This window comes from Dendrobates tinctorius, unplaced genomic scaffold, assembly GCF_039654945.1.
Source record: "Dendrobates tinctorius isolate UK_male_01 unplaced genomic scaffold, ASM3965494v1 ptg000192l, whole genome shotgun sequence".
Lineage (NCBI taxonomy): Eukaryota > Metazoa > Chordata > Amphibia > Anura > Dendrobatidae > Dendrobates > Dendrobates tinctorius.
In genome coordinates this window covers 7,469,452-7,495,620 of record NW_027361859.1, presented here as the reverse complement: position 1 = coordinate 7,495,620, position 26,169 = coordinate 7,469,452, and the positions used below count along the sequence as shown (strand labels likewise).

Genomic DNA, 26,169 nt, shown 5'->3' with positions numbered 1-26,169 from the left:
ATGTAGTGCTCTGAGTGAATGTACCAGCAGAATCATCTATCAGTGGCTGTGCATCAGTGCACTCCATGTCAGATTCATCTTGGCCTGGGTAATTCACCATTTCACTTGATAATCCAGGCATGGTATGTGAAAACAGCTCCATGGAGTAATCAATAGTACGGCCTGCTTCATCCTTCAATCTTGGTGGGGGTGAAGGACACAAGGAAAGGTGTGGTTCATGAACATGAGCCTCCAATGACGACTCAGTGCTTTTACTTTTTACAACTTCAGAAGAGGAGGCGATAGAGCTGGAGGCTGAGTCAGCAATGTAAGCCAAAACTTTTTCCTGCAGCTCTGGCTTTAAAAGCGGTTTGCCAACTCCTAGAAAACTAAGCCTTCGAGGCCTTGTGGAGCCAGACGATGACGCAGGCTCAACACCTCCTGCATTTGGTCCTATTTTGCTTTTGCCACTACCATCAGATCCACCACCAACACCATCATTACCAGCTGCCAACCCCCGCCCAATTCCACGGCCTCTTCCACCAGCCTTCCTCATTTTTGGTAGAAATGTAGACAAAATCCAACAAACTATATAGTAATGTAAAACAAGGTACAAAGTGTCTATAGGACAGGGGAGATTTTGAATTTCTGCACACACTTGTGGACACTGGACACTTATGGATTGTGAGAGGCCCACTGAATATCACAACGCTATGTCACAGGCTCGATGGCACAGGTGTGAAAAAAGTGTCTATAGGACAGGGGATATTTTGAATTTATGCACACACTTGTGGACACTGGACACTTATGGATTGTGAGAGGCCCACTGAATATCACAGCGCTATGTCACAGGCTCGATGGCACAGGTGTGAAAAAAGTGTCTATAGGACAGGGGAGATTTTGAAATTCTGCACACACTTGTGGACACTGGACACTTATGGATTGTGAGAGGCCCACTGAATATCACAGCGCTATGTCACAGGCTCAATGGCACAGGTGTGAAAAAAGTGTCTATAGGACAGGGGAGATTTTGAATTTCTGCACACACTTGTGGACACTGGACACTTATGGATTGTGTGAGGCCCACTGAATATCACAGCGCTATGTCACAGGCTCGATGGCACAGGTGTGAAAAAAGTGTCTATAGGACAGGGGAGATTTTGAAGTTCTGCACACACTTGTGGACACTGGACACTTATGGATGGATTGTGAGAGGCCCACTGAATATCAGAGCGCTATGTCACAGGCAGAAATTGGCTAATGTATCACAAACTACAAGGTGTATATAGAATTGGGCAGAATTGGAATCTCCCTAGAGTGTAGGTCTGTAAGAACGGAACAAGTCCTCCACTTATCCTTCCACAGTGACACACAGATAGCTTCACTGTGGCCGTGATAACAGCCGTTACACGGTACTGAGAGGCGCGTGCACGTACACGGCTGTCCGGTGTATGTAAAATTGTCAAGCTCCGTGTTTTTTAAGTATACGGACTGACACACGCTGTCTCTCTATAGTTTTGAATGTGGTCAAACAGCAAATATATTTAACTGTTTGAAAGCTAGACAAAACTAGAAAGTGCAGGTCTATAAGAACGGAACATGTCCTCGACTTATTCTCACAGAGTGACACTGACACACAGATAGCTTCACTGTGGCTGTGATAACAGCCGTTACACGGTACTGAGAGAGGAGCGCACACCGCTGTACGGTGTGTGAAAAATGAACGCTCAGTAACTCACAAGGACAAAACAATAAAATCTGGATTGCTTTGAAAAAAGCAGTTTGATCAGCAGTGTGCACACAGCAATGCAGCTACCAGGTAGCCTATTAACCAGCAGAGCTGATGCACCAAGATATGGCCTCCCCTTGCCCTGCACAGTGACTGGTGTGTTGTACAGGCAAAATCGCTAGCAGCAGAATCAGTTTTTGGTATCTTCTTCCCTGCCTAACGCTCTCCCTACAGAATCTTCTTCAGCAGCAGCTCTCCCTATTCTGAGATCAGCATGAGTAACATGGCGGTCGGCGTCCCCGCCCTTTTATACCCCCTGTGACGCCCCACAAAGCAAGCCAATCACATGGTACACACTAATCAAAATAAAAATATTCCCACTTTTTCTACCGCTTTCAGTTCAGATTACAAGGGTGTTATTAAAATCATAAATAAACATCTTCCCTTACTGCATCAAGATCCAGTCTTATCGCAGATATTGGCTGGTGGACATAGGTGTGTTCCAAAGAGAGCTAAAAATTTGAGTCATTTTTTGTCCCCCTCATTGTATTTGTCTGATTGCACTAAACCTACGTGGTTAAATTACTTGGGCAATTATAAGTGTGGTGAAAAATTGTGTGGTTTGTGCCGCTATATGGATATTACAGATAGATTTGTTAATTTTAGTACACAACAAACCTACAAAATTAAAACCTACATGAATTGTAACACCACACAGTGTATATGGCAGAGTGCACATTGTGCAGTTTATATTACATTGGCTGCACTACACGCAGCCTGAAGAGGAGACTAAGTGAGCACATCACCGCTTCTAATCCAGAGTCTATGTCCAGTCGTAGGAATGTGTCTGGCTTGTCCAAACATTTCCTTGAAATACACAAGGGTAATTTATGCAGTCTTAAAGTTAAGGGAATAGAACGGGTATTGAAACCCCCCAGAGGGGGTGACTGGGAACATTTACTACACTGTCGGGAAGCCTTCTGGATACTTGCGCTTGATGCACGATATCCGCAAGGTCTAAATTATAGAAATGATCTTATGTATTTCTATTGAGTGCTGAGATTTTTGCTGTTTTTTTTTTTTTTTTTTTTTTTTTTGGGGGGGGGGTTTGTTTTTTTTTTTTTTTTTTTTTTATTGGGGTTTTTTTTTTTTTTTTTTTCTGTTTGTCATTTGATAGTTGCTATGTATTTATGCATTTATACGTGTGTATTGCACATGTTTTTATTTATTCTATGTCTTGTCCATTGTTGTATTGGTCTTTTCCTTTTTTTTTTTTCTTTCTTCTTGCAAGGGAGTGACCCAGTGATTTGAGGGCTTAGTTGTCTGCCTCTTTGATTATACACATGTGTGGAGTCCCTCTGCTGATTAGGAATGTTTATAATCATTTTGTGAACTGTTTTGTTTTATGTCTCTGAGGAAGAACCTGGTGTAAGGTTCGAAACGCGTCAGGCGTGGGGGGTCTGTTTTCCCCTTTATGTTTTTATCATGAAATTATGTGAATAAAACTTATCGTGGATTTTATTAAGTCTCCAGTGCCGGATCTTCCTTCTCTCTTCACAATCACTTGCATGCCCTTCTCCAAGATGGTGGTGACCCCTGCCTATGTCATCACGTTGCCCACAGTGTCCGTGGATCCTGATTGGCTGAAAAAGAGCGCAAAAAAAGCTTTTGAAACGCGACTTTGGCGCGTAAGTTGCCGACATCGTGGCCGACCTCATCCTAGGGTCGGGTTTCGTTTCATGAAACCTGACTTTGCCAAAAGTCGGCGACTTTTGAAATTTGTCAACCCGTTTCGCTCAACTCTACTCACTATGCATCTAGATAAGTTCCCTGGAGGGTCTAGTTTCCAAAATGGGGTCACTTGTGGGGGAGCTCCAATGTTTAGGCACACAGGGACTCTCCAAACGCGACATGGCAACACTAAATATTCCAGCATATTTTCCATTCAAAAAGTCAAATGGCGCTCCTTCCCTTCTGAGCCCTGCCGTGTGCCCAAACAGTGGTTTATGACCACATATGAGGTATCGGTGTACTCAGGAGAAATTTCCCAACAAATTTTATGATCCATTTTACCCTGTTGCCCATGTGACAATGAAAAACCTGAGGCTAAAAGAAAATTTTTGTGAAAAAAAAGTACTTTTTTTTCTACGGATCAATTTGTGAAGCACCTGGGGGTTCAAAGTGCTCATTATGCATCTAGAGAAGTTCCTTGGAGGGTCTAGTTTCCAAAATGGGGTCACTTGTGGGTGAGCTCCAATGTTTAGGCACACAGGGTCTTTCCAAACGTGACATGGCACCCGATAAATATTCCAGCATATTTTCCATTCAAAAAGTCAAATGGCGCTCCTTCCCTTCTGAGCCCTGCCGTGCACCCAAACAGTGGTTTATGACCACATATGAGGTATCGGGATACTCAGAAGAAATTCCCCAACAAATTTTAGGATCCATTTTATCCTGTTGCCCATGTGAAAATGAAAAAAATGATGCTAAAAGAAAGTTTTTGTTGGAAAAATTAAAATGTCCATTTTTTCCTTCCATGTTACTTTAGTCCCTGTGAAGCACCTGAAGGGTTAATAATCTTCTTGAATGTAGTTTTCAGTAGCTTGAGGGGTGCAGTTTTTAGAATGGTGTCACTTTTGGGTATTTTCTGCCATATAGACCCCTCAAAGTGACTTCAAATGTGAGGTGGTCCCTAAAAAAATGGTTTTGTAAATTTCGTTGTAAAAATGAGAAATCGCTGGTCAACTTTTAACCCTTATAATTTCCTAACCAAAAAAACTTTTTGTTTCCAAAATTGTGCTGATGTAAAGTAGACATGTGGGAAATGTTATTTATTAACTATTTTGTGTCATATAACTCTCTGGTTTAACAGAATAAAAATTCAAAATTTGAAAATTGCGAAATGTTCAAAATTTTCGCCAAATTTCCATTTTTTTCACAAATAAACGCAAAAATTATCAACCTCAATTTACCACTAACATGAAGTCCAATATGTCACGAATAAACAATCTCGGAATCGCTAGGATGCGTTGAAGCGTTCCTGAGTTATTACCTCATAAAGGGACACTGGTCAGAATTGCAAAAAATGGCCAGGTCATTAAGGTCAAAATAGGCTGGGTCATGAAGGGGTTAATTAAAAAACAAACAAACTGGTGAGTTCAGACTGATACATCACTTGTCGCACCCATAGGGTCGCTTGGTGAATGATGGCATTAGTGCGAAAGAGGCTTCAGTGGCATATGCTTCATTTGATCAGGCAGTCAATGCCAATGTGAATTGGAAAGGCATTCAAGGGCTAACATGGTCGCAAGTGCTGATTGAAGTGGTTCACATCTCTAGATTGACGGCCTCCACAGTTATCTTGGTGCTGCATGCGGGGGAAAACGATTTAGATGCGATACAACTGACGGAGCTTCTCACACTAATGCGAGCGGGTATTGATAAAGTTCCGGGTTTTTCTCCCAACTCGTCATAGTTTGGTCAGGAATAATCCCCAGGGTGGTGTGGCGCGGTGTTCGAGAGTGGGCTGGCATCGAATGTTCTCGGAGAGCTATACAGTAAATCACCGAATATCTCATTTTTTCATTTTAAGGGGGGTGTTATAGATCGGCACAGGCAATTGAAAGGTAACAATGCCAGGCTGATGCGTCGAGATGGGGTACATTTAACGGATATTTGGCTTGGACAGTTTTTCTTTCAGGTTTATAAGATGGTATTCAAGAGGTGCTATTTGTTCTGTGTGGGGGGTCGTAGCTCTACTGCATCTCACTACTCCTTGGCGGAAGAATAAGTCGGGTTAACATGTGCCGGGAGTTCGGTGACATATCACCCACAGCTTCCGGTGTTTAATTAATCCAGAGCTGTGACCTTACCCCTCCAACAATGGGTTTTTGAGAAGATGAGAGTTATTGTAAATGTGTTACTCTCCATTAAAGATATGTTTTCGTTAATGGCTGGATTCTTTCTTTGCGTTGGGGAAAAGGGGCAAGGGTTTTTCTTGAGGTATGAGCAGTCAAGTCTAAACATGCCGTGGCTGTGTGGCTCGGTCAGGTAGAAATCAGTTTCTCGAATTCTGGGGATTGCTGAAGTTTCAAAACCCACCTGTTGATAGCTTTTATGATGTAGATTCAAAAATATAGGTTTCCTACTTCTATGCCTAATCTGCATCATTATATACTAGTTTGAATGAACAAAGAAACCATGTGCCATGTGCTTTTAAACAATGGCTGGTTTTGGCTGGTCAGCAGCTCACATTACACCAGCCTGTGTAGCTGGAGGAGGGGGGAGGGGGCTGGAATCACACACAGACTTCCCAGTGGGCATAGCATCCTTACTGCAGAGACTTAGAGCAGGGAAGGCTCAGGTTCGCAGCATCTCCCTGCTTCCTGCTTTTACCCCTGAGGATCCAACTTTACCCTGAGAAGAGACTGCAGAGACTTAGGCCTCTTTCACACATCAGTTTTTTAGCATCAGTCGAAATCTGTCATTTTTGGGAAAAAAAAGGGATCCTGTGACTGATGCCGCTGGATCTGAATTTTTTCTCATAGACTTGTATTAGCGATGGATTGTGACGGGTGGCCTCACGTTTCGTCCGTTGTTCGCTGAATCCGTCGGAATTTGTTTGTCCGTCGTCTGGTGACGACGGACAAAGTAATGTTTTTTTTGTTTACGTCAAAAAGTCGGACAGCGATGGATCCAGCGCCGTCCGTTGTTGGCTATAATGGAAGCCTATGGGAACAAGATCCGTTGCTGTCCTTCAAATGACGGAATCCAGCGACAGATTCCGTTTTTTTAACTGAGCATGCTCCAAATCTTATTTTGTAATCAATTGGCCAGACAGCCCCAAATCTATATAAACCTGCCAGGTAAGGCTCCACTCCTCAATGTGCCAGCAAGCATACAGCCAGCATCCAGCCAGCATGCAGCCACACAGAGGCCAGCGTGAGTCCTGCTAGAGTGTGTCTGAGTGCGGCATGTGTGTGAGTGCGGCATGTGTGTGAGTCCTGCCAGAGTGTGTGTGCGGCAAGTGTGTGTGCGGCCAGTGTGTGTGTCCAGCCAAGTTTTTTTTATTTTTCATACTGTACTTGTATTTCCAACAAAGTGCTGTGGCGTGTGTGTGAGTGCAGCGTGTGTGAGTGTGAGGAGTGTGTGTGTGTCCAGCCAAGCTTTCTTTAGTTTTCCTTTATTGTACTTGCATTTAAAATAAAGAGCAGTGTAGCTCCTACTTGCTTTGACAAAAAGTAAAAAAAAGTTAAAAAAATAAAAAAATAAAAATTGCTACTGTAGTATCATTTCACTTTAAAATTGTGGGTTATGTCACACAGGAAAGCACAACATGCAATACAGAGGTGTTTGAGGTTCTATTTAAAAAAAAAAGGTATATACAAATGGGGAATGCAGCAATTGGGTATTTAATATTTTACCAGAGTTTTTAAAACATTGCATCTGTGGTCAATAGATATTCAAGTGGGGGTTTAGAGATTTAAAGTTGGAAGGAGGGTAGTGATTGAAAGGTATAGGTTTGGTTTTTTTTTCGAAATACAGGCGGTGGAGGGTTTGCCAGCTTGCACATCACGCATATCAAGTTGGAAGGAGGGTATTAGGTGTTGGCAAGGTATTACTTGGGTGGCTGTGTTAGGTTTGGGTTTTTTGGGGAAATACAGGAGGTGGAGGGTTTGCCTGCTTGCGCATCACGCATATCTAAAATTGCAGAGGGGGGTGGTTTAGAAACCTACTAAAGAACTTAACATTTTTTGTTTGGGGGGGCATAGGTGAATTTTTTTTAGGGGGGAAGGTTTGAAATCCTAATAGCTCTGGAGCTACCTTTTTTTCTAATTCAGCTTACAACACATCAGTATAATAGCTAACAAGTGTCTTTATACTTGCAGATACTACAAGAAACGGCCAGCAGTACCCAAGCCAGGGGACCAGTGCAAGTTGTGATGTAAGTATTAAAGGCCAGAAAGCTTAATGTATGATTTGTATAGTAGCTAACAATTGTCTTTATACTTGCAGAGACTTCGAGAAAACCAGACATTATGTCTTCCTCTGGGAGCCCTACCTCACAGCGTCGGCGAACTGATGTAATTAAAATTTTTATCTTTGGTGATGGTAACCTGGGTCTGCTGGCACGGGAAAGGAAAGAAGGAGAAAGACATTGAACTGAAACCTCATCTTCCATAAGAGAGAGAGATTAGTATGGAACGAAGGAGTAAAAGGGAACAGAGGACGTGGGTTAGAAGAGAACCGTGCCTAGAAGTTCTAAGCGCAAGGCTGGGTGTTATGAATGGGTCACCGAGGAGAAAAAAAGCAACACACGCTAAGTCTCAGAAAACTAGAGAGGTTGGTAACTATGCAAATTGCAGATCCCTGATCTTAACACACAACTAGCAGCAGTCGTGGAGCGTGCCTACGATGGTCCTGGACGCCTCGTCACAACCGGAGAGCTAAATAAGCCTAAAGTAAGAAAAGAGGAAAACTAACTCCCCCAGAGCAGACCCCAAAGGAAAGACAGCCCCCCACAAGTATTGATGGTGAAGCAAGATGAAAACACAAACAAAGGAAGAAAAATAGGCTGAGCAAACGATGGGGCCAAACTAACTTGAAAGGACTGGAAAGGAAAGATACTGTCTGCAATCTGCCAAAAAACCCTACCCAAAATAATGTCCAACACTTCTGATAACAAAATCAACCCTGAAGTCACTAGACTTCTCCCACTATATCAGCACTCTGAAATATTCTGAGACAGAGCAAAAAAGAGGCCAATCTAATAAAGGACAAAAAGGCAAATTGGCAAATACAGATAAATAAGAGTGGAAATTCAGCACAGCCCAGCCGGGCTGGCTGACCACACAAAAACTGAGTAGACCAACAAGAGCAAGTGTGAACATTAGCAAAAACAAACTTAACTTGAGAAGACTGGAGCAGAGCTGAAGTCCAAGACCTGAGAAGCAGACTGAATCACCAGCAACAGGATAGGGCGTCGGCTGTCTTATATCCAGTCTGATACTCCAGAGATCCAATCATTATCCTCCTCGTCAGGTGGCAGACCATTACCAATTAAACCAACCTCACTACCTCATGTCACCACCAGAGGGAGAACGGAAGGAGAACTCCTAGCTGGTGGAGCAGAAAATGAGCTCATAACAGCCGGGGCCCGGTCCCCGAGGTTGTATGGATGCTAATGGTCCTGCAGCAGACACCGGTGGAGTAGTGGGCTGTAAATGCACTACTCCCATCTAAGACTTGGGGGCATAACAGCAACTTGGATAGTGAGCCGGGACTCAGGAGTAGGGAGTCCCCGAAGCAGGCTACAGCTGTCTGCCGTATAAGTAGAGTACTTGGGAACATCTGTCAGGAGGCACTCCAGTGTAACTCAGTACTGGGAGTACTTCACACTTAAAGGCGCTATAAGAGGAGAAGTTCAGAAAGGTAAATGTTGGTGGAGCGTTGGAAGGGAGCACTCCATCGGACCGGGAGGTTGGTTGAGCCTCTGACCTGGAAGACACAGTACGGAGGCAGGCACCTGTGTGTACTACAGACTGGGAGTAAAGCTTTGGAATTACAAGCCCTGGTGTCCTCCATTGATTCTTGCGCCAACACACACAGCACTGCTACCTTTGGGTACCAGCTTCTATACCGCTTGTGCCTCTCCTCTAACTCCACATCTACACTGCCCTGGGGCTACAGCTTCACCTGTTGGGAGCTTCACCATCTTGGCTGCAACACTCCACCATCCCCAGAGGATCTGCAAGCAGCGTCGGCTTAAGATCTCACTTGCCGAACACCACAGGTGGCGTCACAAACTATTCCAATAACTATAGTCCACCATTTCCATTCCCCCATTACTTGGGCGCCAAGGGCCACGGACCGGGTCACTGTTGCTGTGACACATCCTGCCGACACCGGCCCGGTACCGAGTACCCCACGGCTCTGGGAGGGCGACCCAACTTGGCGTCACGAACAGGATGACGAGACCCGATGCCATCGGGTTCTGTGTGCCTAAGACTTAAAGTTTTGAAGATGTGCCGAAGACCCAGTTCAATAGACTGTAAAATGAACATTAAAAATGGCTGCTGGTGCGATGAAGAAGGGCGTGACGATATGGGAGATCCTAGGAAAAGACCACGAACAGTCTTGGGCCTCCCCTGCCTGAATTACTATGTGACAGCAACATGGCCCACTGTTGTGAGTTCATTTTCTGGTCTACCAGTTGTGAGTTCTCCTTCCAGGCTCTCTCTGGTGGTAACAGGAGGTAGTGAGGAGGTAGAGATCTGCCACCTGATAATGAGGATGACGATTGAACCTCAGGAATCTGACTGGATTTAAGACAGCCGACGCCCTATTCTGGTGCTGGTGATTCCTTCTGGCTTTTCAGGTCTTGGTTTTCAGCTCTGTTCCAGTCATCTCAAGCTAAATTTTTCTGCTAATGTTCACACTTGATTTTGTTGGTATATTCAGTTTATTGTGTGGTCAGCCAGCCCCAGCTGGGGCTGTGCTGAATTTCCACTCTTATTTATCTGTATTTGCCAATTTTCTTTTTGTCCCTTATTAGATTGGCCTCTTTTTGCTCTGTCTCAGAATATTTCAGAGTGCTGATATAGTGGGAGAAGTCTAGTGACTTCAGGGTTAATTTTGCTATCAGAAGTGTTGGACATTATTTTTGTAGGGTTTTTGGCAGATTGCAGACAGTGTCTTTCCTTTCCTATCCTTTCTAGTTAGTTTGGGCCCCATAGTTTGCTCAGCCTATTTTCCTGCCTGTGTTTGTGCTTTCATCTTGTTTCACCGTCAATACATGTGTGGGGGCTGTCTTTCCTTTGGGTTCTGCTCTGGGGCTTATTTAGTCCTCCGGCTGTGATGAGGCATCTAGATTCATCGTAGGAACACTCCACGGCTGCTGCTAGTTGTGTGGTTAGGATCAGGGATCTGCAATCTGCATAGTTACCAACCTCTCTGGTTTTCTGTGACTTAGCTTGTTTAGTTTTTTTCTCCTCGGTGACCCATTCATAACAGCCCACCCCCCAGTTTAATAGACTGTAAAATGAACACTAAAAATGGCCGCTGGCGTGGTGAAGAAGGGCGTGATAGCATTGGAGGTCCTAAGAAAAGGCCGCGAACTGTCCTAGGCCTCCCCTGCCTGAATTACTATGCAACGGCGACATGGCCCACCCCCCGAGGGGTTCGTGTACTGGCTTGGTATGGAGGCGCTGGAAGAAGACGCCACCCCAAGAAGGAGGAGCAGAAGACAGTGGCGAGAAAGGGGCCGAGGCAGGAAGAGGAACGCCAGAACACCGTGATGGAAGAAGAGGGAAGGAGGCCTGCGGAGCGCGGAGAGGTGGATCTCCCCGGCGCCATGGCTGAAGGCTCGGACCCTGCTTCTAGGCTGAAATGACGGCAGCTAGAGGAGGAGATTGCCCGGCTGACCCAATGTTTGCAGCTGAGGCAGGAGGCCTTGTGGAGGCTGAATTGGCAGCGCGCCCGGGAGGGGCCTACACCTGCGGTACCCGCGACACCGGTACCCGCCGCTGCTGCACTGGACCTTTCCAGGCAGACCCTGTGGAGCCTGCAACCGCTGCCATGCCACCGGCAGCATACCTTGTTCCCTCCCTGCCGTTACTACCGGAAGAGTTGTACACAGCACAGGGAGCTGAAGCGGAGGAAGAGAAGCCCCCATCCGGACCTGACGTGGCCGCGCAGGCCCCTACAGAGACCCCCGCGGATCCGGAGCCGCCATTAGCTCCACCGCCATCCCCGGTATCACACCAAACGGCATCCACTGCCACTACGCCTGCACTGGAGCAGAGACCGCACCGTCGGGAGGCGCCAGGTATATATCCCGGCCCCCCTAACAGATTGCCCTCCGACTTCACGTTGTCAGAGGCTGGCTTGTGGGAACTTGAAATTGGGCAGTTGGAAGAATCAGCTGGGGACACTAGGCTGTCGGAGATGGGGAGGTGGAGGAGGTCCCTGCTGAGGAGGGTACGGCTGCAACAGGCACGCACGATCCGGCATCTTCAGGGCCTGGAGGAGTTTAGGTCGCTCTGGGATAGCGACCTTGAGATTCCTTGGCTGCCAAACCCCCGTGTAGAGAATATGGGAAGCAAGGTGTATCACAGTCCGCGCTGCTGAGTCCACAAAATTACCTGGGATGCAAGATGTTGTAACAAAGTACTTCTTTATTCCTTCCTACGCGTTTCGGCACCCTTCCTGGCACCTTCCTCAGGGTTATCCCAGGTAATTTTGTGGACTCAGCAGTGCGGACTGTGATACACCTTGCTTCCCATATTCTCTGGCAGTTTTTCCACATTGGAGTGGTCAGTGGAGGTCCTGCAGCAGCTGATACCGTGTTATGTTTTTTTCAAGCCAGTTGTGGGTCACACAACTGGAATAGGTGAGTGGAACTGCATTATACCACTCGCATTGTAGTGTCACTAGTGATAGGGCACTATTGCGCCTCTTGTTCCCCCACCCTTTTTGTATTAACCCCCGTGTAGCCGCTTACCAGCACCAACAGGCCATGACCTCCATGGATGTTCGGCCGCGCACCAAGGCAACGGAACCACCCACCAATGGAGAACAGCTGATGGGCATTGATATGCATCCTGGGTTCCCTCTACCACAGTTTCGGTGCCCTATAGCCAACAACCAGCAACAGGATGAAGATACCCAAAGCATCTCCACTGGAAACAACAGCCCAAAGAACCAGTTTTCAGAAACCCCAGGAGGGGACAACAACCACAATTAATGAAAAAATGCTATTTTAAAGTAAATCTCGTTGCCCAGGAGGGTATTTGCACAGTTGTGCCATTGTTTTCTATTTTTGCACCAGTTTCCTATTTTTGGTTATCATGTCCTAGTTTATTTTCCCAGAGTTGCCCTGTTGTGTTGGCAGCTTTTCCATTTGAATTACAGTGATCATGAACGCCGAATGGTCCAGAACTGCTATTGTAAATAGTTGCACCTCTTTAGGTGCCCTCTCTTGGTTTTACATAGACACTTTGCGAAGATAAGGTCTACCTCATCTGGAGTATGACTCCAATCAAAGGACACTGCAAGAGATCCCGGCTGGGAGCGGTGTCCAGCGTTTACAAGAATTGTTGAAAGTTTAATGTGAAGTATTTGATAATGATGTATCTTATGAGAGTATTGGTAACTAGGAAATGGCTTTTATATAGAGTTAGGAATGTTTTGATAGAGAGATGAGAGATTTGAATAAAGAATAAAGAATTGAAAAATATAGGTGATGAACCAGGCACCACGGTTGTCACTCAGAGTTAAAAGAAAGTAGAAAATGTGCACTAAAGATGGAAGGACTTGTGTTGATGAAGAATGCTGAAGTGATAGTGAGTAACAGACAATAGCACTTTGAATTACGTATTGTATTGAAAATTGCACTTTTGACTTAAGATTTTAGATAGTTAATTAAGGATTGTTTGCAACGTTCAAGAATGAGTAAAAACAAAAAGCAAAAAACACAAATATCCTGAACTAAAAAATAAAAAATAAAATGCAAATAATGCATAAAGGTAATAATAATAATAAGGGTATTTAGTAAACATAATTTTGATCAAAATAATGTACAAGCCATCCCGCCACGTCACGGCAACCCTTGTGGGACAGTCCCTACTCTAGTATTTAAAACCTTTTCACTTGCCAAGTGACTTGAATGTGAACAAGGATCGAGCAGCTGAACCACTAGTAAAAGCTTAGGCCAGACAGGATGGTTTTCCCAGCTCAGAAAGAGGGCGGTCACACCCATATATGCACTGAATGCACAATGAAATGAATAAAAAACGAATCTGAGTACCCCACAGCCCTGGGAGGGCGACCCAGCTGGAATGGACATAGACCTCATCATCAATGAGGTATGAGAGCAGGAGCCGCTGTGGAACATGGTTGACCTTGTTGTGACCCGTTGGCTCTGGGAGGAAGTTTGTTTTATAGTTGTGGACGACTGGGAGAACCTTGAAGCTCTGGCCCAGAATCAAGCGCATAAGTATTCACAGTTCATTAAGTTATGTTGCAGGATGTAATGTGTTGTATACTAACTAATTTGTGCTTTTACTTTACAGGTGAAAGGGTTATCAAGCAGTGGCAGTCACTCAGGGATCGCTTCAAGTGGGAGTTCAACAAGGAGATGCAGTCCCCGAGTGGATTGGGAGTACGCAGGAGCAAGTACAATTATGCTAGAGCCTTGTCGTTCCTCCGGTCGACGATGGTGAGCAGAAGGTAAATATTCCCCACCCCATTTATTAAGTCAAAATGTTTACATGTCTAACCTTATTTTTTGGTTTCAACCAGGGCAATTCAACAACAATATATTAATTTTTTTTTTTCTTTGTACCACAGCACCGTCTGCAGCACTCAGGAACCTGCTGCTGAGTTAGACCCTTCTGGAGCGATCCCTCAGGAGTCCACCACCGGGGACCACGTCGAGAGACCCGACTCCTCTACACCTTCCCTCACGTCTGAGCCTTCGGCCCCATCCACAAGCGCTGGAGCATCATGGCAGACTTTGTCACATGAGGCTGCTAGTGATGATGTAGCTTTCCCTTTACCCCACCCCTCTGACACTGCCGCCACCTCTAGAACACCTTTGGGTTCTGGCCGGCAGCACCAGAGAGGTCAGGAAAGGAGTTATGCGCCCGAGTTCTTGCATCTAAATGCAGCCTTCCAGAACTCGATCATGCTTTTGGCCAAGCAAATGACTGCTGGATTCAACCTCATGCACAACAGCATGGCTGAATTCAGCAGTCGTCTGGATAGGATGCAGTTAGATGCAAGGAATTTGCCGAATCATTGCTTTTTTCAGGCAGTACTCGAGCGCATGGAAAAGCTATCTCCTGACCATCAGATGCATGTCATGCAAGCCTGCCAGGTTGCTCTAGCGCAGGTCACCTCCCAAGCCCCTCCACCTGCCTCGGAAGTTCCTCCCACATCTACCCCCCCTCCAGCTACTGTCCCTCCTCCCACTCCTCAGTACCAGCTTCCTTCCCCGTTACAGATTCCTTCCTCGTGCCAGCTTCCTTCACCGTACCAGCTCCCACCTACACCATCTGTACCTCCACTCCCTGCCCAACCTGTACTCCCTGCCAAACCTCATGTTTTCTCCACCCCTTCCACTTCAGATCAACCCCAACCCGGTCTCCATTTCCCCACTATCGACGTGATCCGCCCTGTCAGCCCCTCCGGTACTATCTCCACCTCAAACTACATGAATATGTAAATATGTTATAAAGAAAAATAATTTGTTTTTCAAAAAACATTTATTGTCTTTCATTTTTTTAATGATAAGTTACAACACTTTGGGTTAAGGTACAAAAGGTACAATACTTTTGGTAAAATGGACAAAACGTACAAAATTTATCGAAATAAGTACAAAACATGCAAAAATTGTGGTAAAGTTACAAAATGTACAACACTTTGGGGAAAAAGGTACAAAACGTAGAATACTTTGGGTAAAAGGTAAAAAACTTGGGGTAAAGCTACAAAAAGTTTGATACTCCAACATACATTATATCAAAAGCCAAAGATATCAAACCAGCTCATCATGCCATTCTACATTCTACTCTTCCTTGAGGTGACATAAAGTACTCAGCAAATTTGTCCCTCATTCTGGAAACTGCCACAGGACTCGGAAAAGTAATATTTTGATAATCACGCAAGGTGGTTTCAAGCACATTGTCATCCATGGCAACCTGTTCCTTGCATATGACAAAATTGTGCAGGACCACACAAGCCTTCACCACCTCATCCACAGTCTCAGTCTTCAGTTTAATAGCAGTCAACAGAACTCACCATTTCGATGTTAGAATGCCAAAAGCACATTCCACCACTCTTTGCGCTCCTGTTAACTGATAATTGAATACTCTTTTAGTTGGCGTCAAGCCACTACTTCCATATGGCTTCAGCAGGTGTTGCGAAAGTTGGAAGGCTTCATCTCCAGCACATGCAAATGGCATTGGTGGCCCAGAGGTTCCAGGGAGCGGTCTTGGAGGTGGAAATTGGAATGTGTCTCCGCATAAATTATGCCCCATTGCAAACATTTTAAAAACCTGAGAATCATTGGAGCGGCCATAGGCCCCAATATCCACTGCTATAAACTTGCATTGTGCTTCTGCAATGGCCATAAGCACAATTGAGAAATATTTTTTATTATTAAAATATTCTGAGCCAGATGCAGCTGATTTGACAATCCTTATATGGTTTCCATCCACTGCACCCAAGCAATTGGGGAACTGGCAAATCTTTTCAAAGTTTTCTGCTATGTCCAGCCACCTCTCCGTTGTGGGATGTGGGATATACTCCTCGTGCAAACAGTCCCACAATGCTCGGCAGGTCTGTTTTACAATCCCCGATATCATTGAAATCCCAAGCCTGAATTGATAATGTAGTGAGGAAAGCGATTCGCCAGTTGCAAGGAATCTGTTCAAAAAGTCAAAGACAATAATTAATACAAACTACCAGCAACAACATTACAGTTATAAGTCTGCAGGAGAAGAAACAATAAAAATGGCTTACCGAAGAGTAACCATCAAACGCTCAAACGTGATATGGAGAAGCGGCAATACGTGTCATTTCTCCTGATTACTTCTCCAACACGTTTCACCCAAAAAAATCAAAATTTTGCGCTCTCATGCGTACATAGTTGAAAAACTTCTCGGGGTTTACTCTCAATTCCATATACAGCACTGAATAGACGCCACGTGTCATTCGCTGTGCAGTGATTTGGTGGATCCAAAGACGTCACTGCCGCCGCAGACACAGGATGCGCTGTCTTGCTTCCTCCTTTTCCCAAATGATCACTGCCAAACGATTTACCTCAAAAGCAAAATCCGCATAGATGTTCACAATCTTTGCTATAACTCTTTCCATTTCAGCCACTTACTCTACAACCTTTCAAACATGGGGTGTTAAAACTCTATATATACACTCACTGGCCACTTTATTAGGTACACCATGCTAGTAAGGGGTTGGACCCCCTTTTGCCTTCAGAACTGCCTCAATTCTTCGTGGCAGAGATTCAACAAGGTGCTGGAAGCATTCCTCAGAGATTTTGGACCATATTGACATGATGGCATCACACAGTTGGCGCAGATTTGTCGACTGCACATCCCTGATGCGAATCTCCCGTTCCACCACATCCCAAAGATGCTCTATTGGATTGAGATCTGGTGACTGAGGAGGCCATTTGAGTACAGTAAACTCATTGTCATGTTCAAGAAACCAATCTGAGATGATTCGAGCTTTATGACATGGTGCATTATCCTGCTGAAAGTAGCCATCAGATGTTGGGTACATTGTGGTCATAAAGGGATGGACATGGTCAGCAACAATACTCAGGTAGGCTGTGGCGTTGCAACGATGCTCAATTGGTACCAAGGGGCCCAAAGAGTGCCCAGAAAAAATTCCCCACACCATGACACCACCACCACCAGCCTGAACCGTTGATACAAGGCAGGATGGATCCATGCTTTCATGTTGTTTACGCCAAATTCTGACCCTACCATCCGAATGTCGCAGCAGAAATCGAGACTCATCAGACCAGGCAACGTTTTTCCAATCTTCTACTGTCCAATTTCGATGAGCTTGTGCAAATTGTAGCCTCAGTTTCCTGTTCTTAGCTGAGAGGAGTGGTACCCAGTGTGGTCTTCTGCTGCTGTAGCCCATCTGCCTCAAAGTTCGACGCACTGTGCGTTCAGAGATGCTCTTCTGCCTACCTTGGTTGTAACGGGTGGCAATTTGAGTCACTGTTGCCTTTCTATCAGCTCGAACCAGTCTGCCCATTCTCCTTTGACCTCTGGCATCAACATGGCATTTCCGGCCACAGAACTGCCGCTCACTGGATTTTTTTTCTTTTTCGGACCATTCTCTGTAAACCCTAGAGATGGTTGTGCGTGAAAATCCCAGTAGATCAGCAGTTTCTGAAATTCTCAGACCAGCCCTTCTGGCACCAACAATCATGCCACGTTCAAAGGCACTCAAATCACCTTTCTTCCCCAAACTGATGCTCGGTTTGAACTGCAGGAGATTGTCTTGACCATGTCTACATGCCTAAATGCACTGAGTTGCCGCCATGTGATTGGCTGATTAGAAATTAAGTCTTAACACACAGTTGGACAGGTGTACCTAATAAAGTGGCCAGTGAGTGTAGGTTTCCAGTAGCCAATAACGTTTAGAGAGCCTCCCTTCTGGCGTTTTTAAAAAACGGATCCATCGAAAAATGGAAGAAACAGATGAAAAAAACGGATGCGACAGATGCGTTTTTTCGACGGATCCGACTAGCGGATCTGTTGCATCAGTTTTTCACAATTTTCAACGCGGCCTTAACCCCTGAGGTTCCAGCTACATCCCGAGGAGACTACAGCTTTCCCCGACTGATAAGTCAACAGTCTCAACTCTGCATAACTGTTTAGTAGTTTTCTTAGTCTATTTGGCTGTTTATATTGTTACTCTTACTCATTTAGTCCCCTTACTGCTCCTCCCTGCATGGAGAATTTACCTTCTGTAAATAAACCCTTTAACTCTTGGTCTGTCTCTGATCCGTGACGACATCCTTAGTACCTGCAGGTTATTACATATATACAGCACTCACCCTCCTATCGTGTATATACAGCACTCAGTCTCCTATCATGTATATGTGGCGCCCCCAGGAGTATGGCCGCCACAGTGACTTTGCCCTCCTCCAGGGAGGGTGAAGTCATGCTTGGAAGCAGTGAAAGGTCTCTCTCGCAGTTAACCTATACATGCAACACAGTTCCACTCCAGGCCAGCAGGGGGAACTCTGAACCAGAATGGAAGGGAGGAGTGCTCTCTGAGGGCAAAGAGGAAGGAGTGTTCAGTTAGTGTGAGGAGATCCACGTGTGCAGACGTGTGGAGAGAGGCTGGAGGTTGAGCTGAGGAAGGAGAGCTCCCTCACAGCGAGAGCGCATGAGCTGGAGCCTGGTCTCCACGGTTGTACGGATACTAACGGTCCTGCAACAGACACCAGAGGACTAGGAGGCTGTAAATGCCCTGCTCCCATCTAATAGACTGGGTAGTTAGCGTGCACTCTAGTCAAATATAGACGAGGTGCAGGTGCAATGGACCAGTAGGTTCTAATCGCAAGTTAATTCACCGCACACTCAAATAGACTTTATGCAAATAGGTATTCATTTTATTACATGTGGGAGCCAAACAGGAATATAGCACACAGTGGAAGCGATATAAATAAAAGACGTTTCGGCTCAGCCCGAGCCTTTATCATATTATCGCTTATTCCAATATTGGAGGTTTGTATAGGGTTCAGAAGGAGAGGAGAATCTCTCAAGAAGAAATACCAAGATAAATGGCTGATGTGTGCTGAGAGAAGGAAGCGCTCCCGCGCCTGGCGTGGGACATCTGTCAGGAGGAACTCCAGTGTAACTCAGTACTAGGAGTACTTCATCCAAATAGGCACTAGGAAGGAGACTGCACAGCCCTTCTGCTGAGAGAGAATCCTGAGCTGCTTCCAGGCTAGACTGCTCTGATACCATCTGTAATCAGGATCCTGGACTGCATTTATCAAGTAAAGGTACAGAAACTGCACCCCGCTGTGTCTTGTCTGCTTCCTACCCTTCTGGCACTGCTACATCCCCGTGCCAACCATCTACACTGCCCTGGGACTACAGCTTCACCTGTGGGGAGCTTTGACACCCTTGCTGCACCATACCATCAGTCCCAGTGGATCTGCATGCAGCGTCGGCTTAACATCTCACTTGCCGAACACCACGGGTGGCGTCACGAATTATTCCATTAACTACATTCCATCATTTCAATTCCCCCATTACTTGGGCGCCCAGGGCCACGGACCGGGTCACCGCTGCTGTGACACATCCCGCTGACACCGGCCCAGTACCGAGTACCCTACGGCCCTGGGAGGGCGACCCAACTTGGTGTCACGAACAGGATTACAGAGCCCGGTACCCCCGGGTCCTGTGTGCCGTAGACTGTGTTTGTGAAAAAGACTGTCTGTGAAATTGGCGCCAATTGCCGCCATTGCTGTGCTGCTTGGCGCGCGCGGGAAGAAAGAGGGGCGGCCTTCATGGGCGGAGCCTGCCACAGAGCGTGAAGAAGTGACGTGCCGCGCGGGAAGAGAGGATGGCGCGTGAGAAGGGGAGGAGCTGAGGCCTAGAGTCCGGAGCATCGGGCCTGTGAAGCGGCCGCCGGTGAGCTCCCACAACCCCCGGTCCTGGCTAACGTTAACCAGGGGGGGAAGAGAATGTCCGCGCCGGGCAGCAATGCAGCAGCAGACGCCGTTGCTAACCCCGCAGCACCGCCAGGAGGAGCGCCCGCCACAGCGGTCTCCATAATGCCGCTGTCTATGCCCTATATACCGGGAGTGGCCTGGCAACCGCAGTACTCGGGTGAGTCACATACCCTGAGTGAATTCAAAGAGAGACTGTGTAGTTTGTTTAAAGTCTACCCTCTATCTGAAAGCCAGAAAGTGAATATCCTGATTCGACAGCTAACGGGTGCAGCGCAGAGAGAAGTGAAAGCCTGGCAGTACACTGATAAAGAGACTGTTGCAAAGATCCTGGCCAAGCTGAGAAGCAATTTGACACCCGCACTGCAGCTGAAATCAAGATGAGGTTCTTTGGCTGTAAACAGAAGGCGCAGGACAGTATCAGGGACTGTGCTCTCAATCTGCAGGAGGCGCTGCGAGCAGTTAAACAAGTTGATCCTGACAGTGTGAAGGAAGAAGATAAACTGTTAAAGGAGCAGTTTATTGAAGGACTCCTATCCAGTACCCACAGAGGGCAGCTGCGCATCATAACCCTGCAAAACCCTGATTTTAAGGACAGGGCTATTCGGATACTGCAGGAATCAACTGACGGCCGTCCAGCGCCCCCTAGGCGTCCAGCGATCACCTACCATCAGGAAGCAACATCTTTTCCTTCCATCCCTGTGGAGACGGATGCACAGACTCTGGATAAAGATCCTACAGAAGAGCTGCGTCTTCAGGTCCAGGAGTTGACCAAAGGGATGGCTGCATTTACCACAACCGTGCAGTCCCTGCAGGTGTCCTCCAAAGAAAAGATCCAGCTTGCTTCCAGTCCAGAGGATGTCCCGTTGCTCCGGAGGAGGAGAACCCCACCACTTCGAGGAAGGAACAACGATCGCTATGACCAGGACGGACGTCCCATCTGTCGTCGCTGCTACAAGGCAGGTCATCTTGCAAGATTCTGTCCTTTAAACGAGCAACCACTGGGGCAGATTGCCAACCCCCTGGAGTAGGACCACAAGGCCCAAGGAACTGGAGAGCCAAGTATGTTGGAAGGAGACCGATCCTCCCTGTGGTGATTGATGGCATCCCCATGAACGCTTTGCTGGACACTGGCTCCCAGGTGACCACCATGCCCTATATCCTCTACAAGCGGTATTGGGCTGATTCCGAACTCACCTGTGGCCCCACTTTTGAACTAGCAGTAGTTGCCAGTAATGGCCAGTCCTTGCCGCAGATAGGATGTAAAGAAATTACTGTTAAAGTGGGGAGGGTGGAGTTAAAGTCTCAAGGTCTGATAGTTGTGGATATTGATCGACGTGAATGTAATCCCATGATGACTCGTGGTACAAATGTAATTGAAAACTGTCTGTCCGAGGTTATTGGCTTGTTGCAACAGGTGGCTGAGACTGCTGGTTCCAGTGAACAACGAGTCCTGCAGAAGGAGATCAGAGCCCTGATGCAAAGACAACAGGTAGAACTCTCTGGTGGAGAAATTGGCAACGTCAGAGTGAGTGACCCCTTCCCCATTGCAATACTCCCCAGATGTGAAATGTTGATTTGGTGTCGGGCAGCTATAGGTCTCAGAGGGAGAGATTACCAGGCATTGGTTGAACCAGTATACTCCGAAAGCAGGCCCACTGTCCTGACAGCCAGAGGGGTGGTTGATGTACATTAGGGCGACCGGATCTCATAGGGGGGGGGGGAATGTCGGAATCTTGTTCGTCTGGACCCCACAAAACAATTCCCCTTTCCAGATATTGAGATAGCCAAAATTTGAGCTCGATCAAACGACGTTAACCCGTGCCGCTCGTTGCTCAAAGTTTGAAAAAATCCAAATTTTTGGCCAAAAAGCTGACATATGGAGCCATAACTCCAGAACGGTAAATAATAAAAACACGCTTAATATCTCAAAAGAAAGCTAATATTGTTCTTCAAAATTTATATTTTATACATAATTGTTGTTATTTTAAGTCAAATTGAGTTACAACAGCTTTTAGCCCCAAGAACGTGACCTGGTACCACTAGGAGCATACTTCGTATATTGTGTTATTAAGTGATAAATTTTGTTTTTTTTGTATATTTTTGAGTTTAAAGTAGAAATATAACAAAAAACAAGTAATACTGATAAGTCTAATGACATTTTTTATTTTAAAATAAAAAAAAATGAGGTATATAATACATACAAAACAGACACAGAAAAGATACAGACGTAGTACCTACATGAGTTGATAATTTTACATAGTTATCTAATCTAATCTAGAGCTTTTGTTAAAGTAGTTTTTGAAACGTCAGAATATAATGCTCGGCATTTGCTTACAACTTGCAGGACATATTGCTTTTGTTCTTCATCTTTTGTCAGAAGGTCGTTAAAGTCGGATTATTAATTTAACACCACGCTCAGCCATATCATTAACTACTTTTAATGTTTTGACAATTTTCAATCCTTCTTGGAAGTCATTATTTTGAGGCCAGGTGTTTGGATTTTGTCTTAGGAAATCTGTTTTTATATTAAATCGGTCAAAGAATGTAAATGTTTCTTTGGTAAGTAAATTTACCAATCCTCCATCAACTACCTCTTTTAATTTTTCTTTCCTAACTTTTGGATTTACAACCCTAGCGTGCTCTGATGGTTCATCTGTGCTACTGAGCAATTTATTAGCCATTAACAACTTTTCATGGTCTGTAATGGTGGGATCAAAAAACGATAATCCCACCAACTCTGCATTCAAATACCACAAATGGTTCGAAAATTTGGTCAGGGCTATTTCTGCAATGTTGTTGTCACATTCTTTATAGTCTAACAGACTATGCAAAATACCTAAATCTTGCTTTGGCGCAAGATGAGCTTTTTCAAACTTTGAGCGACGAGCGGCACGGGTTAACGTCGTTTGATCGAGCTCAAATTTTGGCTATCTCAATATCTGGAAAGGGGAATCGTTTTGCGGGGTCCAGACGGACAAAATTCCGACATCGATTTTTTTTGCGGTCACCCTAATGTACATAAAGAGAGAGTTACCTGTATGCCTTTTGAATTGTGGGGAGGAGGAGGAGGCTACAATACCTCGGTACGCCACAGTTGCTAAGCTGCTCACTGTTAATAACAACTCTTTGCAGGCAGCAGAGCCCTTGGTCTCGTCCGATCAAGTGGAGGACAATGGCTCTGTGAAACAGATGGAAGAGTGGTGCCAGCAACTGTAGGTGGGGACCGACTCTACACCTTCATACCAGAAAAATGTTGTTTACAGTGTGACACAAGAGTATGAGCGGGTGTTCAGCAAACACCCACTAGATTTTGGGCAGGCAAACGGGGTTCAGCATCATATCCCCACTGGAGACCATCCAGCCATAAAGGAGAGGTACAGACCTATATCCCCAACACAATACCATTGTGCAAAAGGGATGTTGAGAGAGATGAAGGAAGCAGGGGTTATCAGAGATAGTTGTAGCCCCTGGGCAGCTCCAATACTTTTTGTAAAGAAAAAGGATGGTACCATGAGAATGTGTGTTGATTACAGGAAAATTAACAGCATTACACATAAAGATGCCTACCCATTACCCAGAATTGAAGAGTCATTAGCTGCACTTAAAACTGCTATCTACTTTTCCACCTTAGATCTCACCAGTGGGTGTTGGCAGGTTCCCGTGGCAGAGGCAGACAAGGAGAAAACAGCATTTACCACTCCAATGGGTCTCTGCGAGTTCAATTATATGCCATTTGGGCTCTGCACTGCTCCAGGGACATTTCAACGGCTAATGGAGTGCTGCCTGGGACACATGAACTTTGAGACAGTCCTGTTGTACCTGGATGATGTCATTGTTTTCTCCAAGACCTATGAAGATCATCTGGAACACCTGGCTGAAGCTTTGTCCAATTTTGGCCTGAAGGTGAAGCCTTCAAATGCCACCTCCTGAAGCCCAAGGTGCAGTACCTCGGTCATGTGGTCAGTGCAGAAGGTGTGGCACCAGATCCTGACAAGGTCACAGTCATCCGGGACTGGACGAAGCCCAGCAACCTCCATGAGGTACGCCTGTGTATATACAGCACTTGGCCTCCTATCATGTATATATACAGCACTCAGGAGGCAAAGTGCTGTATATATACATGATAGGAGGCCGAGTGCTGTATATACATGATAGGAGGCAGAGTGCTGTATATACATGATAGGAGGCAGAGTGCTGTATATACATGATAGGAGGCAGAGTGCTGAATATACATGATAGGAGGCAGAGTGCTGAATATACATGATAGGAGGCAGAGTGCTGAATATACATGATAGGAGGCAGAGTGATGTATATACATGACAGCACTTTGTCTACTATCGTGTATATTCTGCACTCAACCTCCTATCATGTATATACAGCACTCAGGATAGTACTATATACAGGAGCCACAGTGCAGAGCCGAATCCTCTGCACTACAGACACCACTGACTCCTGATGGGCGACACTGAGGACAGAGGGGCTTGATGGGTTATCCAGAGTTTCCGTCATTATGGTAGGAATAATCGCTGCATGTAGAGCTGATTTATCTGTGACACCCCAGAGTCCGGTTGTCACAGTGACATTACCTACCTCTAATGGGTAAAGTCATGCTTGGAGGCAGAAGGGGGGCCCCCATGCCAGGTAACATAGATTAAATCACAATTCCTGCTGCAGGTCAGAAAAGGGAGCTGCCTTATAAATTCTGACCAGCAGATGGGGTTGGTGAGTCAGCTAGAAGTCAGCTGAGGGAGTTGTCATGGGAACGAGAGCAGCTGTGAGCAAAATGACAAGACAGTTGAGCTGAGGTAAAAAAATCTTTCTGGAAGGTCCAGTCAGTTCAGGACGGGGAGCTGATCTAGGAGGAGTTCAGGTCGGGGAGCTGATCTGTGAAGAGGGAAAGGGACAACAGCAGAAACAGAGAGGCTCTAGGGAATCTAAAAACTGCGTATAGCAGACCCCAGAGCGAAGTGCTAATAGTGAGAAAAGGGACGCCAGAGTCCTTGATGGTCAGGAGCTGTATGTCCTGATCGCCGAATCTGAAAGGACAGGGGACTATAAGTTCCTGTGCAAGATTGAACACCTGAGGGCACGGCAGCAGATAAGGAGCCCGGGGCTGACGGTGAAAAGGATGGTACCCATGCAATAGGCTCACGCTGTCAGCCATACAGGTTAGAGAAACCATCAAGAAATAGAGGGTCACAGCTTAGTTACAAACAGCAGAGACCAACACACAAAGCGCAGAAGGAAGGTCCCAAACCCCCACCTGGCAAGGTGGATCCCCTGAATGCCTCCAGGCGAGCCGGACTCATTTTATCACCTGTATGTGGTATTCCGGATTGCAACCAATTGCCAGTAAAAGGTAAAGAAACTGCACCTCTCTGTGTCCTCTCACTTCTCTGCACCCCAACGTCCACCGCCATCTTAACTATTAATCAAATATATTTGCCCTGGGACTATTGCTCTACAAGTGGGGAGCTATTTTCACCTCAGCTGCGACACACCAGTAGACTCAGGGGAACAACACCGCAGCGCTGGTCACCTCTGACCAGAATACCACAGGTGGCATCACGTATTCATCTATAAACTTTATCTTCATTTTTACCACACTTCAATATCACAAAACTTTCCCCTATTTTATTTACTGGACGCCCCAGGGTCACGGACCGGGTCACCGCCGCCGCAACATCCCCCATTGAAGTCAACGGGCCCGGTACCGAGTACCCCATGGCCCTGCACGGGGCGCTCCATATCCCCATGAATATGGATGTAATCGGGGAGGAGGCTCGGATATAGATGAGAATGGAGTCCGCACTTATGTCTCAAGAGAAATAAAGAATTGGGAATATAAACTTACCAGTCGCTGTAGTCCAGAGTTGTATTAAATGTGGTCAGATTATCATAATTATCATATTCATCAACAGCAGCATCGTCCATTCTGAGGATTCACCTACAAGTAATAATAATACAACAGACCATGTAATCACCGTATCTGTACAGTAGGATCTTGTGGTAAAGGAGCTCTCCAGCCATTGTTTCCTCATTGTCCCACTGTTAGGAATCAGTAATTTGTGTAGTAAGTGTATTACATTACTGACCAGTCACCATCTTTTGCCGTTTCCAGCTTTCTTTGCCTCGTTCTGTGTCTCATAGACTAATACTGAAAAGTGACCTCCGGCCACAGAGAAGTGGAGTGGATCCGGAGTAGACTGGAGCAGCGCTGGAAACGGCAGATGAC

The 26,169-nt window shown here is 45.9% G+C and overlaps 1 protein-coding gene across 1 annotated transcript in view; it reads right to left on the bottom strand.

The window, feature by feature from the left end:
• Positions 1 to 25,876, bottom strand: part of LOC141055818 (C3a anaphylatoxin chemotactic receptor-like) — a 45,693-nt gene extending 19,817 nt beyond the window's left edge. Inside the window, exon 1 of the mRNA XM_073552532.1 lies at positions 25,789 to 25,876. Coding sequence (XP_073408633.1) covers positions 25,789 to 25,868 — 80 coding nt within the window. The 5' untranslated portion in view covers positions 25,869 to 25,876. The remainder of the gene's footprint in view (positions 1 to 25,788) is intronic.
• Positions 25,877 to 26,169: the final 293 nt, after the last annotated feature.